General features: G+C 53.0%; 1 protein-coding gene across 1 annotated transcript in view; it reads right to left on the bottom strand.

Moving 5' to 3' along the window:
* CACNA1B (calcium voltage-gated channel subunit alpha1 B) overlaps positions 1–20,201 on the bottom strand; it is a 278,427-nt gene that overhangs the window by 105,195 nt on the left and 153,031 nt on the right. Inside the window, exons 17-21 of the mRNA XM_007947083.1 lie at positions 19,397–19,514; positions 17,242–17,309; positions 15,255–15,361; positions 7,759–8,556; positions 6,708–6,925 (exon numbers count right to left, since the gene is read on the bottom strand). Of these exons, the coding sequence (XP_007945274.1) occupies positions 6,708–6,925; positions 7,759–8,556; positions 15,255–15,361; positions 17,242–17,309; positions 19,397–19,514 (1,309 nt within the window). The remainder of the gene's footprint in view (positions 1–6,707; positions 6,926–7,758; positions 8,557–15,254; positions 15,362–17,241; positions 17,310–19,396; positions 19,515–20,201) is intronic.

The raw sequence follows: 20,201 nt of genomic DNA, 5'->3' as shown, positions 1-20,201 counted from the left end.
ATGCCAAGTGTGTTCTTCTCTTTTGGTTTTCTAATTCCAGATCTTTGCACGTTTCATTATAATAATTGACTTTGCCTTCTTGAGCTGCTCTTTGAAATCTGTTCAGAATTTCTTACATTTGCTTTTTAGCTACTTGCCACTCAAGAGCAAGTTTCAGAGTCTCTTCTGACATCTGTTTTGGTCTTTTCGTTGTTTCCTGTCTTTTTAATGACCTTTTGCTTTCTTCATGGATGATGTTCTTGATGTCATCCCACAATTCATCTGGTTTTTGGTCACTGATGTTCAATGTGTCAAATCTGTTCTTCAGATAGTCTCCAAATTCAGGTGGAATGTAATCAAGGTCATATTTTGGCTCTCATGAGCCTGTTTCAATTGTCTTCGGCTTCAACTTGAACTTGCATATGAGCAATAGATGGTCTGTTCTATAGTCAGCTCCTGGCCTTGTTTTGGCTGAAGATATTGAGCTTCTTCATCACCTCTTCCCACAGATGTAGTTGATCCAATTCCTGTGTATTCTATATAACAAGGTCCACTGTATAACTGCCATTAATGTTGTTGAAAAAGGTATTTGCAATGAGTAAGTCATCAGTCTTGAAAAATTCTATCATGAGATCTCTAGCATCATTTCTATCACCAAGGCCGTGTTTTCCAATTATTGGTGATTCTTCTTTGTTTCCAACTTTTGCATTCCAATCACAAATAATAATTAACACATCTTGATTACATGTTTGGTCAATTTCAGACTGCAGAAGTTGGTAAAAATCTTTAACTTCCTCATCTTTGGCTTTGGTGGTTGGTGCATAAATTTTAATAATAGTTGTATTAACTGGTCTTCCTTGTAGGTGTATGGATATTATCCTATCACTGACAACATTGTACTTCAGGATAGATTTTGAAATATTTTTTGTGATGATGAATGCCACCTCATTCCTCTTCAATCTGTCATTTGTGGTATAATTGATCATGTGGTTATCTAATTCAAAATGGTTAAAACCAGTCCATTTCAGCTCACTAATGCCTAGGATATCAACCTTTATCTGTTCTATTTCATTTTTTGTAACTTCCAGTTTTCCTAGATTCATAATTTGTACATTCCATGTTCCAATTATTAATGGATGTTTGCAACTGTTACTTCCAATCTTGAGCTGTGCCACATCAGCAAATAGAGGTCCCAAAAGCTGTACTCCATCCCTGTCATTAAAGTCAACTCTACTTTGAGGAAGTAGCTCTTCCCCAGTTGTATTCTGAGTGCCTTCCGACCCGATGGGCTCATCTTCTGGCATTATATCACACAATGTTTCAGGGCCGTTCGTAAAGTTTTCTGGTAATATATCACACAGTGTTTCACTGCTATTCATAAGGCCATTTCTTTGAGAAGTGGATGACCCCTTCCTTCTGAGTCTGTCTTAGTCTAGAATCTCCACCATGGGTGACCCTCCTGGTATTTGAAATACCAGTGACATAGCCTCCGGCCTCATAGCAACACGCAAACTACCAGTACAAGACAAGTGGTGGAAAATAATATAAAATCTTTTTCACTTTGTTTAATTTTGGATCATTTATATTGTTTTCATTGTATGTGTGTATATATATGTATATATATATACATATATATACATACACCTAAAAAAAAAAACAAACCAAACTCACTGCCATTGAGTCATTTCCAACTCAAAGCAATCCCTCCTTGGGTTTCTGAGGCAGTATCTCTATGGAAGTAGATTGTCCAATCTTCCTTCCAAGGAGTGGCTGGTGGGTTTAAACCATCAGCCTTCTGGTTAGCAATCAAATGCCTTAGGCACTATGCCACCAGAGCTCCCATAAATATATATATATATATATAATCCAAAATGATACACAGAGTGAAAAAAGGTTAAAAAAATAAATAAAGAGTACAGCGTAAGTGAGCTGTGGGACAACTTCAAGTGCATAACACATGGGTTCTGGAGTCCCTGAAGGTTGAAGGCGGCAGAGAGTAGAGTGAGAAACATTTGAATAGTAAAAGGCTCAACACTTCCCAAACTTGAGGAAAACTATAAACCCATAGATCCAAGAAACTCAGTGAACCCTATGTATACACACAGAAAAGAAAGAAAAAGAAGAAAAGAAGACACAGACAGAGCCCATTGTAATCAATATGCTCAGATTCAATGATGAAGGGCAACCTCAAAGCTGCTGTGGGAGGGGAACAAGTTACGGACTGAGGAACAAAGGGAAGGATGATGTCAGGTTTCTCATCGGAAACCATCCAAGTGAAAAGACAGTGTTGTAACATTTCAAAGCACTAAAAGAAAAAACCAGCAGCAACTGTGAACCTAGAATTCTATATCCTGAAAAAACACCTTTCAAAAACAAAGGTGAAATACAGATATTTTCAGACATATGAAAGCTGAGGAAATTCATCACCAGCAGGCACACAGCACGAGAAATGTTCAAGACAATCATGGGAGAAGGAAGGGCTGCTTATGCACAGGGAGATAGCTCAGGGTGCAGAAGAGTATGAAGGGATGGACACTGGGAGGAGGTAACTATGGGGAGGAAGTGGGAGGGGAGCTGCTGCATTGTAAATTTTGGTCAATGACATGAGACAAAGTACATGTGAACTGCTGTATGAAAAGTGAATTTACTCTGTAAATCTTCACCCAAATCCTAATTAAAAAAAAAAAAAAAAGAAAGAAATGTTCAAGGAAGTCCTTCAGGTAGAAGGAAAGGGCGTCCAATGGGAATGGGGATCTACACAAAACAAGGAAGAGCGAAGAGCACCAACCATGATGACTGCAGGGTGAGTGTGCGAGACTGTGTCTCTGTTCAAGTCTCTTACACGCCGATTGGGGAAAAAAACCCTGTTTAAACAAATATATATATATAGTAGGGTTAGGAGCTTGGGTAGCATAGTGGCTAAAGCACTTGACTGCTAACCAGAAGGCTGGCGGTTCAAACCCACCAGCCACTCCTCGGAAGGAAGGCTGGGCAATCCTACTTCCGTAGTGATACTGCCTCAGAAACCCAAGGAGGGGTCGCTATGAGTCAGGGCCGACTCGACGGCACATAACAACAACAACAACAACAACAATAGTAGGGTTATAACATACGTAAAAGTAAAGTACACAATAATGATGGCATAAAGGCCAGGGGGGAGAGGAAACAGACATGCACTATGATAAGGTTCTCTTACACATGAGGCGGCCTAACATCACCTGACGTTAAAGATGTACACAGAAACCTTAAGGCAGCCACCGAAACAACAAACTGAAAAGCTATAGGTAACAAGCCAACAAAGGAGATAAAACAGATTCATGAAAAATATTCAACAGATCTAAAACTAGGCACAAAAAGAGGGGGAAAGGGAACAAAGAATAAATGGGACAAATAAAAGTCAAATAAGCAAGATGAGTGATTAAAACCTAATCATAGCAATAATCGAATTAAATGAAAATGGCCTAAATATCTCAATTAAAAGGCAGAGATTATCAACCTGGATAACAAAAAACAAGACTACGTATATGCTGCCTGCAAGAAACACACTTTAAATACAAAGACCCATACATGTTAAATTTAAAATGATGGAAAGAGATATTCCACACTTGTTAATGTTGTTAGTTGCTACCGAATGGCTCGGACTAATGGCAATCTTGAAAATAAAAGAACACCTGTTGCCTGGTCTTGTGGTAGTTTCATGATCATTGGCATACACCATGCTAAGAGAAGCCAAAAGAAAGCTGAGGTGACTACATTACCACCAGACAAAGCAGATTTCAGAGCAAAGGATATTACCAGGGTCAAGAAGTTTATTCTATAACAATAAAGGTATCAATTAATTAAGATTGGCATAATAATCTTAAACATTTATGCACCTAATAACAGAATTTCAAAATAGATGAAGCAAAAATTTGTAGACTTGCAAGGAGAAATAGACAAATCCACAATTACAGTTGGAGACGCCAGTATCCATATCTCTATAACTAGTACGACAATAAGCAGAAAACCAGCAAAGGTTCAGTAGGATTGAATGACACTGTGACCAATTTGACCAATTTATAGAACACTCCACTTGCCAACAGCTGAATAATATTCTTCTCAAGAGTACACACCATATTCTGGGCCATGAAACAAGTCATAACAAATTATTTTAAAGGACTCAAATCATACAAAGTATGCTCTCTGACTACAAGGGGATTAAAGTAGAAATCAGTAACAGAGAGATATCTGGAAGTCACCAAATATTTGGAAAGAAAGTAGCACATGTCTTAATAACCCATGGATCACAGAAGAAATTGGAAGGGAACACAGAGCATGTTATGAACACAACCTATCAGATGTTGTAAAGCAGCTCAGGTGGCGTGGTGCCTAAGGCACTTGCCTGCTAACCAGAAGGCTGGCGGTTCAAACCCACCAGCCACTCCTTGGAAGGAAGGTTGGGCAATCTACTTCTGTAGAGATACCACCTCAGAAACCCAAGGAGGGGTCGCTAGGAGTCGGATCCGACTCGAAGGCAATGAGTTTATTTTTTGTTTGTTTTAACGTGGGATGTTACTGAAGCGGTAACAAACCGAAACCAAACTCACTGCCATTGAGTCAAGTCCTACTCATAGTGACCCCCATTGGGTTTCTAAGGCTATAAACCTTTACAGAAACACACTGCCTCATCTTCCTTCTGTGAAGCTGCTGGTGGGTTCGAACCACTGACCTTTTGCTTAGCAACTAAATGCCTTAACCACCAAAGCTTCTTTATTAAAGCAGTAGTAAGGGGAAAAGTTTATAGCAGTAATGTCCATGTTAGAAAAGAAGGAAGAGCTCAGCTTCCACCTTAAATTGTAACAAAAGCAAATAAAACCAAAGTAAGCAAAGGAAAAGAAATGATAAAGATCCCAAAGGAAATCAAAGGAATACAAAACAGAAAAACTGAGAAAAATTGATAAAAGCAAAGCTAGTTGTCTGAGCAGCTCCATAGAACTGATATACTTTTAACCACACTAATCAGAAAGAAAAGAAAGAAGACATAAATTACCAATATTACAAAGAAGAGTAGTGAAATCACTACAGAGACTACAGATATTAAAAAGACATTAAGAGAATATTATGAACAACTTTATACCAATACATCTAACCATCTGGGTGAAATGAAAAAGTTCCCTGAAAGACACAAACTGTCAAAGCTTACCCAAGAAGACCGAGAACTGTATCTACATGAAGTGGAAACTGTACTTCAAAACTTTCCCACAAGAAATCATACCTCAGGGAACCCCTCACTTCCTTGTGTAAGACGGACCTCTGAGTTTCATGTAAATATCCCTGGGAGGGTGGCTTAAGCTCACAGACCAGCATGAGGACAGACAGTGAGAAGCCCATGAGGGTGCACAGGGAGGACCAGGAAGCAGGAGAAGGATGCTGGGCAAGCTGCCATCTTAAAAGTGCTGAAACCAAACCGGCCCAAAGGAGTCCACAATGGATCCCTAGCATAAAGGAAGTGCGTGTACAAGACTCTGTATATGTGCATGTGTGCATGCATGTGTGTGAGCATGAGTGTGCATGTGCGTGTCCTGTGAATATGCACAGGTGCACATGTGTACCTGTGAGGGGGGGTGTGTGTGTGAGCACATGTGTGTATATGTGCACACGTATGTGATACTAAAGGTTGCTCAGAAAGCCAGTCTCTCTGAAGGCCAGCATGGGGATGTAGGCCTCGACAGGTCAACCTAGAGACGTGTGACAACCCAGGGAGATGCCCCGAGGCATATGTGCTAGGAGCCTGAGGGCAACAGCTGGACTGCTGTAGACAAAACCCAAGTGGGGACCCTGGAGGCACCAACCCTTGGATTATCCTCAGGTTAATCCCGAAAAACACAGCCCAGGCAGCTGAGGTTCCAGGCACACAGCACAGTCTGGAAGGACAGACTCCTGAGACAAATGGGAGATGAAGCCAGAGGATGAGCCAGTGGAAGAGAAGACAAAGAAGTGACTGAGCGCCTAGGGCCACCTGTAAACAGGCACACGTGGCAGTGTGTGGACAGGTCTGTGAACACCTGCACTCACGTGGCAGCACCTGAGTTGCCTGGTCTGTGAGATAGGAATGCCTCACGTGGCTGACCTCACCAACCCTGTCTATGGTCTCACGTTGGTGCTGCCACGTCCTTCTGTGTCTGCACCCTCCACCCGGCAGGAGAAGCCTGTCTTTGTGCTGTGACACTCTCACCACCAGACTGGATGGGCTGCAGGCAGGAGCACGCTGCACTCAGTCTTGCATCCTGAGAGCCTGCTCTCATGAAAACATGACAGATGGAGGCAGAGGAAAGGGAACCTCAGGCACAAGGGATACAGCCACAAGGCCTGGGGGTCTCGGCGCAGGGGCCACAGGGCACATGTAGGTGGGAACTCTGGGGGCATCCTCCTCCTTGCCCACCCGCTCTTGGCCAGCCAGGTCTGTGGCTGCACCTATGAAGACAACGCTGGAAGCAGCCCAAGGGCAGAGCCGTTGGCCTCCTGCCACCGCGTACCTCCCGCCGTGATGCAAGCTGGTATTTACCTGGAAGCACCAGCTATGTGTGGAAGGGATGAGAGAACGGTACTTAACCTTCAGTTACATCTGGGACCCCTGAAAGCAAAGGGGCATCCAGGGCAGACGCTGACAGCACGGGACTTGCCATCAGTGCTGGAGGGATCCACACAGGCACTCTGGGCCCCTGTGCAAGGTGCAGGGAGACACTCACTGGGCACGATGGCAGTCTCCCCTGGGGGGCCAGTCAGTGTCACAGGGATGAGCACAGCAGCACTCGGCTCCGGGGTCTGACTGCCCATCCGCGTTACGTTCCGCTGGTTGTCGGCGTCCTCTGGCTGCCCCATCACCTTCTGGAGACAGGTGCTGGGCAGTGCGTGCACAGGGCCCACCCCCAGTGGCCCACTGGCCTCCACATCACAGCGCAGCTCCCTGTAACCAAGAAGGACATGCTGAATTGACACAGCCCCAGATTCCTATTCAGTTCGCAAAGCCCTGCTGTTTAATCCCTATGCAGACCAAGTAAATGCCTACAGCATCCCCCTGCTCATTTCTGTGGTTTTCGGTCCAGAAGGCAGGGACAAGTCTGACTCACCTGTCTGTCCCTGACACAATGCCAGGCATGGCTGGCATCATGACATGTGTGGACCAGGGTGTTTCCTGAGCTACTCCATCAGCGCCAGCCAGGCCAGAGGCCAGCAAGGAGCCATGCACATGAGATGACATAGCTGGGTGTCCTGCACCTGCCCCCCCCCCAGCCACACATGCTGGGCGGTATGTGCGAACAGAGGTTCTCAGCTGCCAGGATCCAATTACCCAAGGCTCTCACTGTGAGTCCAGGGAGCAGGTGGGGTGGTCTGGGTCCTCAGCCATAGCCACTTCACAGCCCAGCACTCAGCCTCTGGGTCTCCTGCCTCTCTCACATCCATAATGCCCCCCTTTCCCTCTTCTGACTCCCTCACTTCCCCTATCCCAAGGCTCTCTGCCTTGGGTCCCTTCAAACACTGGCAGCCGCTCCTTGGTGCACCTCACCCCCACCAACACAGTCCTCAGACCATCACATATCAGCCCTGTATGACTGCCAGCCACTTCACAGACAGGGCACTGAGCCGGGCACCATGGCAGGGGGATGGATGGATGCAGGACAGCCTGGATGCTGGTCTGCATCCCAGCCCTGCCGACGCCACCCACCCATGCTGGCCAGCACCACCCTGGGCCTGCCTTCCTCCGTGACAAGCACAGGGGGGCTCCCAGCGCCCACTCACTTGGGCTGGTGGTTCTGGAGCTCCCTGTTCTTGTCCTCGTCTGGGTTCTCGCTCTCCTTCTCTGCAGCCTCCTTCTCCAGGGAGTCGTGCTTCGACAGTGCCTTGTGCCGGGCCCGATGCCGCCGAGGCAGTTCCTCTGTGTTCTCTGCCTCCCTGGGAGCAGCCCGGGGGCCCCCGCGGTGCCGTGCCCGTCGCTCGCCTTTGGTTCCAGTGCCCTCCCGGGGCTGGTCCAGTGCGTGCCGGTGGGCATGGTGGCGCCGGGGCTCCTTCTCAGCTGTCTCCTCTGGGGATCCTCGCCGATGGTGCCGTCGTCCTCCACCCTCGGGCCCTGGGCCCCGGGGCCGCTCGCTCCGACCGTCCCGCGGGCCTGTGGGCTCTTTGCTGTGGCTGCGGTGTGGCCGAGGTCGCTCCTCCCGGGCCCCTGGCTCCCCATTCTCAGCCTTGGGGGCCTCAGACCTATCCTGTTCCGCACCCACTGCCGTGGGGGCTGCAGCTTTATCCTTGTCGCGGTGGCGGTGGTGTCGTCGGGGTGGGTCAGGGCCCTCCGCCGCTGGGCCGGGTGGCGGGCAGGTGGGCTCGGTGGGCTCAGGGCCCTCACGGCCGGGCTCCACCACCAGGGGCCGGTCCAGGTGTGTCTTCATGTCAGGCCGCAAGTGACGTGTGGTAGCAAAGTGCAGCCGCTCCTCAGGGTCCATCTCACTGTACAGAGCCTCACAGCTGGCCCGCAGGTTCTGCAGCCGCAGCTGGCTGGCCCGCTGCTCCCACACGGACCGGGCCTTGGCCGAGTTCTGCTGCCTGCTGAAGGGAGAGGTGGAGATGAGCACCCACCCCCGCCTGTCTGCTCCCCCACCTGTCTGCCTCGCAGAGGGACAGCCACAGATGGACACACAGCGATGGAGAGATGGCAGAGGGGACGCCGGGGGAGCAGGGAGCCCTTGAGACCCCTCCTCAGAGGATCAGGGAGGTCCAGCAGAGGTGACAGGGCTGTGAGTGAGAGGTCAGAGAGGGGTGGATCCTGGCATGGAGTGGGCAGTAGCCAGGTGGGGGAGCTGGCCCTCTCAAGACAAACACGTGCTGTGGAAATTCCCGATGCCAGGCAGCCAGACATCTGCCCCCACAGGAGCCCAGAAGCCCCTGCTCCTGGCTGCAGTACCAGGTGTGGCCCCCTCAGCGCATGGTGCGGGGAGCTTGTGCCCAGTGTGATGGCTGCGCCTGTGGGTCACTCACAGCAGATGTGCTTGGCCATAGGCCCCAGCCTCACAACCTCAGGAACCACGTAGATTTGCCAGCTTCTCAGGCCCCCAGGATAGTGATGGGGCCAGAACCAGACATGTAGGGTGAAGGAGGAGATGCCACTGAGGACTGGAGACCCAGGCCACCTGCACACCCTGGGGGACCATTCCTCACTGGCCTACACAGAGATGCTGGGGTGGGGAGGGCTAGGCCCTGCAGTTGATGGACCCCAGCCAGACCTCCCCTCCAGAAGGGGCAACTGCTCTTGACAGTGCCTGCAAGTCACCATGAGCAGACACTCATGGGGGCCCTCATCAGGGAGGCCAGCAGGGGAGGTGGCCACAAGCAGGCAGTGGCTGCTGCCTTGGCCATCCCCTAAGACACTCGAGGCCATGCTGCCCCTGCTCAGAGGATGCACTGCCACCACAACCTGTCCCGCTGGGAACAAACGAAGGGTTTGACACCAATGTGTGTGTGTGTGGGGGGGGTCCCCAAGTGCGGGAGCCCCGAGGACCAGCAGTGACCACAGCTTTGAGCCTCGAACACCCTAAAGCCCATGGTGGTCTGAACAGTAGACAACGCTGACAGTTGGGCTAGGGTCTGTGTGCATGGACAGGTGGGCACCCAGGCACAGTGCTGCCTCCACCCCAGGAGCGGTTCACCCTCTCCCAGGGATCACACAGCTGCAGGCACCTTAGTCCCCCATAGAACAGACCTCACAGGAAGGGACACAACACTGAATGGTCTAAGCAACTGGCTGCTCCCTATCCCCACCCCCATGCCTGTCTCTTCCCCGTCGGGTCCATCCACACCCCATCCCCATGTCCCTAATCACATGTCCTCATCCCCACACCTATATCCTTGTCTCCTCCCTATTAAGTCCGCCCATACCCTGTCCCTGGAAGTTCTGGTAGCATAGTGGCTAAGTCACTTGACTGCTAACCAGAAGGTTGGCGGTTCAAATCCACCAGCCACTCCTCGGAAGGAAGACGGGGCAATCTACTTCCGTAGTGATACTGCCTCGGAAACCCAAGGAGGGGTCACTATGAGTCGGGTCCGACTCGACGGCACATAACAACAACAACAACATACCCTGTCCCTATGCCCCCACTCCCTATCTCTGCCTCTTCCCTGTCGAGTCTGTCCACACCCCATCCCCATGTCCCATCCCCATGTCCCCCTCCCTGTGTCCCCTTATCTTCCTCATTGGGTCCATCCACATCTCATCCCTACATCCCCACCCCCATGTCCTCGTCTCCTCTACATCCCCACACTAGCATCCCTGTCTCCTCCCCATCGGGTCTGTCCATACATCCCATCCCTGTGTTCCTGTCCCCATGCCCGTGTCCTTGTCTCCTTCCCCTTAAGTCCAACCACACCCTATCCCCACATTTTGTATCCCCATCTCCTCCCAGTCAAGTCCATCCACACCCCACCCCATGTCCTCATACCTGCATCCCTGTCTCTTTCCCATTGAGTCTGTCCACACTCCATCCCTGTATCCCTATTTCCTCTTGACTGGGGACCTTCTATATCCCCAATCCTGCATCCTCATCAGCATCTTCACACACAGCTGTGTGTTGGCTGCCACTAAACTCGCCCTGTCGGGCACAGAAGCCTGGTCTTAGCTAGTGTAGCCACACTCACACCCTCTTCCTGGCCTCCAAGCTGGCAGCAGCATTAGGATATGTGGGAGGCAGGGCAACTCTGGCTCCAGCTGTGTCTCTCACCAAAGTCCTTATGCAAAGATTGCCTCCCAGGCCCCAGACGAACCGGAGGGCTGAGACCTCGTGGGTCTGGGGGCAGCCCCACCGTGGGCTCTATGCTCACACAGCTGGTCACTGTGCCTGCTGAGACCACAGAGCAGGACCTAACTACCAATGCCCACAACTACCTCACTCCACCATGTGTGCCAACTATCAGCTGCCAAGAAGCTCAAGGCTCAGGGTGTAGGAGCCCTGCCACCCACCCACCCAGACCCGGAAGGGCCCCTTGTCCAGGGTCTGGCAGCACCCAACCTCAGAGCCCCCTGCAGGGCCTGGCTTACCCTCGGGAGTAGCCCTGGGCTTGGATGACTCTGCCTTGGGCTCTGGCCAGTCTAAAGCAAGCCTTGCGCCCAGACAGCAGATTTGCCCAAGGTAGAGTAAGGGTGCCTCAGGGATGGCAGGAGTCAAGCAGGAGGACTCCACAAGCACTCCTGGGAGCTTCTACCCATGGCTCTCTGCCACCACCTGCTCGCTGAGGCCCTACTGGACCCAAGGAGACAGTGCCTCCCAAGAAGGCAGCTCAGAAGTGGATGAGCTCAAGACCCAGAACAAGGGCACACAGACAGAGGGCAGACACGCAGACAGAAACCGGGGGCCTGGCTCAGGATGGCCTGAGGCCACACAGAGGCCTCCAGGGAGCTGCTCACGAAGCAATGACTTGAGGGGCAAGCAGAGTTAGGGGTGGAGGGCATTGGCATGTGGTTATCATGAAGCTATGGTGGAGTATTGTACAGACTCACGGTGAGTTTACGCTGGAGACGGATGAGCTGCGAGATACAGAACCTTGAGTTTGCTTTACAAAACTGCACATGCAAGAAACAAAACAAAACAAAAGTGAGAAACCAGAGGCAGTGCTGAAACAGAAGCGGGCTGTCACAGGCACAGCGGGAACCCAAGCACATCCCGACGGACAGTGCACCAGTCATGTCCTCTGGACTAAAGAGACGTCACAATGAAAAGGCGACTGCTTTTCTCTCTGCCTACATAGAACAGGAGGCTGAGGTGAGCACGAGTGGACTTGCCAGTGGCTGGGCACCAGCGAGCCCCTCAGAGGCCGTCTTCCTCCACACGTGCCTGCATCTCCTACAGCTCTAAACACAGGCATGTGTGCACGCTCATGTGCTGGGTGTGCTAGCATGTGTGTGCGTGTGCGTGTGCGTGTGCATGTGTGTACATGTGCATGTGTGTACATGTGCATGTGTGTACATGTACTCACAGAACTCCAGGCCTCCCTCCTGCTGGGCTGAGACCATTGACCACATGGCACTGAGGTGACCCCTCTGCTGGCCTTTGCAGAGGGACAGAGGGGACTTGCACGGGTGCCCTTATCTGGGGTGCTTTCCTGCCCTGCTGCCCAGAGTCCCTGTAAAGCACTGGGCCCATGGTTCTAAGCAGTACAACTCACCAGGAGGGTAGACAGATGCCAGGGCCCAAGTACCTGCTCTCAGCCCTGGGGGTCTCAGCCCAACAGAGGCCAACAGACTGCAGCAGGGAGAGGCAGCACCTCACCTCACGTGCCTGGGGCACAAGTCTTGCCCCATGCCCTTAACCTGTGGGGCTGGTTCCCACAGTGTTTCTGGTCAAATCAGACTGACCACCATACTGAGCTGAAGAGGAAGGGTCAAAGCCATATCCCAGGCAGGGCTGGGGAGACCCCCGACAAGCCCAAGAGGGGACTAGAACAGGGGTCCCCAGGGGCCAATGCCAGGACACACCCAGGCTGCCCCAAGCTAACTGCCCAACACTGTGTGTAAGATGGAAACAGGAATGCCATTGCCCAGTCTGGAATCTGCCAGAGGCTGCTGGAAACCCTATTCCTAAGAATAAAGAAGCACCTTTTTCCCACCTAAGCACCAGCATGGTAGTGAGGCCGGCAGTGGGCATTGAGGGGCACCCATTTACAGATAGGTCACTGCTCACCACGGGTCAGGAGCACCTGGGCCCTTCAGGGCCATGAGGCCAGGTGTGAAGGCAGACTCGCCAGGTGACCTGGTTCCACATGACAGATGCCCTGAGCGATGACAGGGAGCAGGGAAAGGAAGGGCTCAGACCCCTTCTAGTGTCACAGATGCACTAGGTCCCTCACCCTCTTCTCAGGGATCTTGGGTTGCTGGTAGCAGCTTCCCTGCACACACCCTGAGAGCCAGCCTATAGGGCCAATGCTCCACCTCTGAGAACATCAGAGAAGGCCAATGCTAAACAAACCGTAGCCTGTGTAAGCCTGGAGCTGGACAGACCCCACCCAGGATAAGAGCTCTGGGTGACAGCCACCTGAAGACACATCACCAGTCAACGGAAGCCCAGGGACAGAAAGCCCAATGCAACCAACTAAATGACTAACCAGCCAAATAACTAAAGTGTGCAGACAAGTAACCAACCAACTAACTAAACAATTAGCAATGAACATGCCCATGGCTGCTGAGCAACACCCCCGAGTCCACGGCCTCCACAGGCCTTCCTCTGGCTTCCTCCCTCCAGAGGACAGCACTTCCTGCCTGGCTCAGAGACAAGGCCCAGCCCTCCGCAAACACCTTCCTGGGAATTGTACCTCACTCCAGCAATCCACCAGGTGGGAAGAGGGTCGCGCTCACATACACACACATTCACTAACTCACAAGCATACACGTGTCCACACTCACACTGACAGTCTCACACACACACACACACACACGTGCACACACTCCACACACTGTCACACACACACTCATACATGCATACACTCCACACACTGACCGTCTCACACACACACACACACACACATTGTTGTTGTTGTTAAGTGCCATAGAGTCGTCTCCGACTCATAGTGACCCTATGCACAGCAGAACGAAACACAGCCCAGTCCTGAGTCAGCTCCACGATTCTTGCTACACTTGAGCCCATCACTGCCGCCACCATGTCAATCCACCTCATTGAGAGCCTTCCCCTCTTTTGTCGACCCTCCACGTTACCAAGCATGATGTCCTTCTCCAGGGAATGGTCCCTTCTGACAACATGACCAAATACACACACATACACACACTCATGTGCACACATTCCACACACTGACCATCACACACACAGTCATGTGCACACACTCCACACACTGACCGTCTCTCTCACACACACATGCCCACACTCATACGTGCACATAATCCACACACTGACCATCTCACATACTCATACACTAACAATCTCACACTCACACACATATGCCCACACTCATACATGCACACATTTCACATACTGTCTCACATTCACATACTCACAGTCTCACACTCACACACACGCCCACACTCATACATGCACACACTCCACACACTGACCATCACACACACACACACAAAGCCTCACAGAGTCCCACACATGCACACTAACACACACTGACTCATCACACACATGCACACACTCACACATTCACACACAGGTGCACACATTAACATATGTACACATTTGTATGCGTATATACACTCATATGTGCACACGTAGTCACACATGCACATTGACAAAAGCTCACACTGACACACATCCTCACACACTCAGACACATGCACACTGACACACGTCCACTGACACAATGATGGACTCATACACACATGCATGCTCACATGTTCACTCATATCCTCACATGCACTCTCACACCATGTACAGCAGGCACACCCATGTACACACTCACACGCATGCACACTCTCTCCCCCAGCATGTACAGTGGGCACACACAAGCCACAAGCATCCAGCAGTGTATCCATGTCAACAATGTACACACACGCACATGCACTCCATCACAAACGGTGCCCACAGACATGCTGATGCTTTTTCCTGGTGCCGTAGCCACTCCCAGACAGGGAGGGGCCACTGCAGAGCAGGGCACCATCCAGCCCAGCAGCATGTGGGGTGCTAGGTTGGAGCCCACAGTGCCCAGTGAAGCTTGCAGTCAGAATCCACAGCTCTGGGCTCCCCTGAGGCTAGGCCTTGAGCCAGCTTTCCTGCCTCCTATACCTCTCAGTCCCCAGATGACCTCCCCACCTCCCACTGCAGCCCTTCGTGCTGGGCAGGGAGCCCCAGACCCACCTTCATCTCTTCCCATCACAGAGCATCCCCTTGGTTGTCCTTCCACCTCTGTCCCAGTACTAAACTCTGGCAAGACATTTTTGGAAGCTGTTAAGTCTCTTGGGTCACTAAGGAACCACCAATGGTGCCTCAGCTCAAAAGATACACTCCAGAATACCCTGTATAGCAGGGACCCTAAACTGGTGTCAAGGAGAGATGGGAGCCCAGGCTCACACAAGTGGGAAGCCCAGTCCAGCTGGGCCCTGCCAGGTGCCTATCCAGTGCCCACCCAGATGTGAGCTGCAGCTTTGCATCCCCACCCTGGCACAGGCTGCCCTGGTGGGCCAGTCGCACAAAGGCTCTTGTGGACGAAGAAAGTTGGGGTTCCCGATTTCTGGGGCAGGCTCTGGTGGAGGCCCTCTGAAGAAGCCTCTGGAAGGAGTTCCCTGGGAAGGGCTGCTGAGAGACTTACGCCGCGAGGGAGATGTTCGCAGCAGACATGGGGCTGACCTCAGCCACTTCTTTGGCCTTTTGCAGAGCAAGCTTCTGATTGGCGGCTTCTTCCATCTCCTCTTCATCCTGTTGGAGCCCAGTGAGTTCCAGTTACCCCCTCAGAGTCTGGCATCTGCCCCAGCACCCTCATCTCTTCTCCTGGGCCTCCATCCATGCTGCTTCCATACTATTCCTGGAGTTCCCTGGGCTGTCTGTCCACAGCCATCCCCAGACAGCCCACAGAGCCCCAGCCCTACGAGGCTCTCTGTGGCCTGAGACTTCCCTGTCTTTGCTGCTATTTCTAGGTGAAGCTCAAGGCTCCTTCCTTAGCACTATCTCCTCACCAGGTGCATCTCCAGGCCCAACTGGTGCTCACAAGCCCATGACCATAAACCCATGCTTCTACCTGACCTCCCTCCACAGCTCCAACCCCAGGTACCCGACTGCTTGCCTGTCCCACAGTGCCTCAGACCAACCAGTCACACCCCAAACTCATCACTCCTTTCCTCCCACTTGCTCCCAAAGAGCACCTGTGGATCCCTTCATCTACTTGGTAGCTTCAGCAAAGGGAGGGTGCCCTATGGACACCACCAGACACAGGCCGGCTGTAGGCACTCATGTGGGCCATGCCTCTACCTAGAGACCTGCCCCCAGCAATGCTCTGCTGGATCCCACGACACCTGCACCTACATCTGTACCTCTAGTTGCTGTGGAGACTGAACTGCCCTCCTAGAGACATCTAAGTCACTACAGACATACTCAGAACATGGAAGGGCTGAGAGCCTGCCTGGGACAGCACTGGTGGGTGGATGTGCACAGTGGGGATGCACACACTTGCACATGCAGGGCAGACAACACCTAGAGGCTGCACACAGACATGTACACAGAGGTGGGCCCAGGCCCACAGCACACACATGGGGCATCTGGGACGCAGGCAGCAATTCCTTTCAACAGCCTGAGGGGGGCTGACCTGGGCAAGTGTGAAAGCAGCACAGAGCTACCCTCCAGGCTGAGCAGAGACCAACCCACAGTGAGCTAGTCCCCAGCTCTCAGCTAGTCCCCAAGCAGCCTGGCTGCACTGTGATTAGGGCTATGGGGGACAGTGACCAGCAGGGGCAGCCATGTCCTCTGCAGGGACATCACAGAGCAGACTGTGTAGCCACAGACCCCCTGGCTCAAGGATGAGAGATTAGAGGTGGCACCCGCAGGGCAGTGTGGGCCAGAGGCACAAGGAGACAGAGACGGCAGCACCCAGACTGCTCCTGAGGCCCTGCCAGGCCACATCAGGGCAGCACCAGGGGACTACCAGAGCCCAACCACCCACACCTGGACAGCCCACAGGTCCCCTTCTACCTGGGACTTGCATGACTGTCCCCTCCCCACCCAGGACAGTCCACTGGTGTCCCCTTCCTGCCCGGGAGGGCCCATGGGTGTTCCCTACCCACCCAGGGTGGCTCATGGGTGCCCCTTCCCTGTTTAGAGTCTTTAGAACTGGAAGCTTTCTAGATCTCACCTGACCATCCCTCTCGTTTTTGTTGGACACTTTTCCCATCACAACCATGCCAAAAGATGCCTCTCATGGCTGCACTCTCCTGAGACCAGGCAGCCCCTCCTCTGTTCTCCAGGCCCCTCCGAGTCTCCTGCCAGCCCCTGGGGCTCCCCACACTCCATCCTGTCTGTTCAGGCTACTCTACCCAAGTTCTTTGTAGGAGTCTGACTGTCTGGTATGGGGTCTCTCCAAGCCTCCTAGGCTACATGCCCCACACCCGAGAGTCATCCTAACCTCCGCCTGCCCAGGACCTTAAGGAAAGCCCCTGGCTCTTTCTGTGCCCCTATAGCTTCGCCCCCACTAAATGCACCCACCCCCAAGCCCAGCCCTTGAGCTGCAGGTGGCTTCCCCATGGTGTGGATCTGCCCCCACCCCCACACACACCCAGGGGCTACAGGGGGCTTCCCTACCGACAGACCTTGGTGAGCTCCTGTGCGTTGGCAAGGTTGTCCACGGCGATGGCCAGGAAGACATTGAGCAGGGTGTCTGTTTGACTCCAGCTAAGGAAGCAAACGTCTGCTCATGCCCTCCCACACAGCCAAACTGAATGGGGCTTCTATCACTGGGTCCCCATGAGCCTCCAGCCTCCTCCTTTGGTGCCCACCCCCAGAGTTCCCCACCTGCCTCCAAGCCTCTGGTCACCCATCATCCTCCCTTCTCTCACTGCTCACAGGGGCCCTTCCTAGCATGCCAGCTCGTCCCTCCCCCATTCTGGCCACTGTGGGAAGCCTGCCCCAGCCCTGCTTCACTAGCTCCAAGTGGGGCCTGATCACTCCTGGTCCTGGGCAGGAGCACCCTGGGGCTGAGCTGCAGGTGCTGGTGGCAGTTCCCTCTCTTCCCTGTACAGGGGGAGGACCTGACACCCTCTCCCAAGGGCTCTCTTTCTGGAGTGGGCACAGGAGGGAGGCTCCCATACCACGTGAGTTATGGACGCTGCTCACTTGTCCAGCAGATACCAGCACCGAGAGCCTGCCATGGGCTCAGGAAGGGTCCCAAGTCAAGGGAATCCTGGTGTTGTCTCCTCTCTGGCTCCCACACCACTCACACCATTTCTGCCAGACCACACTCCCCCATTCACGCCAGACAATGCCTGTGCCAGTCCCTCACTCTGCCTACAACCCTGGGCCAGACCCCTCTCCTGTGGGGGGCCATGCCCTGCACTGCAGCGTGTGGAGTGGCACCCTCTCATAGGTCAGAACCACCAAAGTATCTCTGGACACTAGGAAGGGTTCCCCAGCTGTGTTCCACACAATCACAGCCCTGGGAACTTGGAGCCTTTTGGCTCCGAGCCAGGATAAGGCCCACGCAGATTCAATGTGAGGCCAACACTGATGACCTGCTGTTGGTTGAGCTCCATCTCTGGCTGGGGACTCACAGGCAAGTCTGCTCAGGCCTGTGTCCACAGCCATGGATACCCTCCCTCAGAGGCCCAAAGACAAGGGCACGTCCCTCAGGACCAAGGAGGTCACCCACAGGGAGCATGAGAAGATCACTTCCCTGACTCAAATGGGTGGGCCCAAGCTCAGCTGTGTCGAGGTGGGTGCCAGCCCCTGGCCCCTGTCTGAGGGACCCTGCCGCTTCCTTCCACCCAACAGCTCCCCTCATCCTGTTTCCTCCTGCACCAGTCCTGGCCTAGCTCCCTTTTCCCCAAAGCAAGTCAGCCCCTCAGGTCCTAGGACTCACGCTCAGCCTCCTAGGGAAGACATATCCCCATCAAGGGTCCCAGAGTCTATGGCTGCTCAGCAGGGGTGTCCATAGTTATGACATGGGGTTGGGGGTGGGGGGCAGATAAACGATGAACATGGAAGCCCTGCCTAGACCAACCTAGGAGAGATTCCCCCATGGGGATAGAAGCTGAGAGAAGTACCTCCAGAGCCAGCTGGCAGAGACAGGATGGACGGACAGGGGCACCCAGCAGCACCAGCAGAGTGGTGTCAGTCTGGTAGACACCTCCAGGATGCTCTGCCACGTGGTTCCCAAGGTCCTGGGCCTCAGGTCCCCTGGGCATTTGTTCTTAATGCTCATTCTTGGGTCCAGACCAGGGAGTCAGACTCTGACGGCCCCCAGAGGGGTGCCATGTTTGTCTGAGCCTCAGGCTCTGCCTCGCCCTCCCTCCACCCTGCAAAGGCACGAGCCCCACAGATCCCTCCTGACTCCCTGGATCTGGCCCGTCCCACCTGGGCTTGTCCAACATCACCCTAACATCATCCTAACATCATCCTAACATCACCCTAACAGCTAACCTGTATGTCCCTGCAGCTGCTACACTACAGCAGGGGCGGTTTTAAAAGCCCAGTGTATAAAAACAATTAATTATTCAACTAAGTTAAAGTTAAGAATAACCTCATAGCGCCCACCCCTCTTCCTGTGGTCTCCCTCTGCCTGAGTCCTCATCCACCCCCTCAGAATAACTGCACAGCTTCTGCGACTTGCACTGTGTGGGAACCAGCCTGCGCCCAGCATCTATCACCCTTGAGTGCACTGCACACGTGATGCTGGGTGCTCCCACCTGGAGGGGCCACAGGCAGCCACGGAGAAGACAGGGGAGACCACTACAGCCCGCGGAAGGATACAGTTGCCAAACAGCGTCAGGACAATGAAGTAGAAGGATGAGAACATGCCTTTGCTGACTCCACCCTGTGACTCAATCCCATGATACATCACTGCATTCCAGTCCTCGCCTGTCAGGATCTGTAGAGAGAACCCACAGCACATGCCCCTTCAGCACCTCCACTGTGCACGAGCACACATGTGGACATGTGCACATACACACACACATGCTGGGGCCAAGACAGGGCATGGCCACATCCTGAGATCCCCCAGGCATGCCCATGGTCACGCACACACATGTGGACACGTGCACACACACACTCACACACAGGATGGGGCCAAGACAGGGCATGGCCACATCCTGAGATCCCCCAGGCATGCCCATGGTCACGCACACACACATGTGGACACGTGCACACACACACGCACACACACGATGGGGCCGAGACAGGGCATGGCCACATCCCGAGATCCCCCAAGCATGCCCATGCTCACACACACACACACACATGTGGACATGTGCGCACAGACACACACACACATGTTGGGGCTGAGACAGGGCATGGCCACATCCCAAGATCCCCTGGGCACACCCATGCTTAAGCACACACAGAAGATAGGGCTTCTGAAGCAAGGTAGCTTAGGGTCCCCCAACGATACTTCCAGGAGACAGCTGCTGAGCTGGGTCAGGCCTTAAAAAATGAGTGAGTGGGGAGGCGGGGCAAGATGGCGGACGAGGCAGAAGGATTGCACAGACCCTCTTCAACAAAGAAAAGGGAAACCAATTAACACAGACACAGAAGATAATCTTGGACCCCTGAGCCTTGA

This window comes from Orycteropus afer, unplaced genomic scaffold, assembly GCF_000298275.1.
Source record: "Orycteropus afer afer isolate SDZICR_OR568_19922 unplaced genomic scaffold, OryAfe1.0 scaffold00174, whole genome shotgun sequence".
NCBI classification, from domain to species: domain Eukaryota; kingdom Metazoa; phylum Chordata; class Mammalia; order Tubulidentata; family Orycteropodidae; genus Orycteropus; species Orycteropus afer.
Note: the sequence above shows the minus strand (reverse complement) of the source record. Positions and strands in the feature narration are given on the sequence as shown.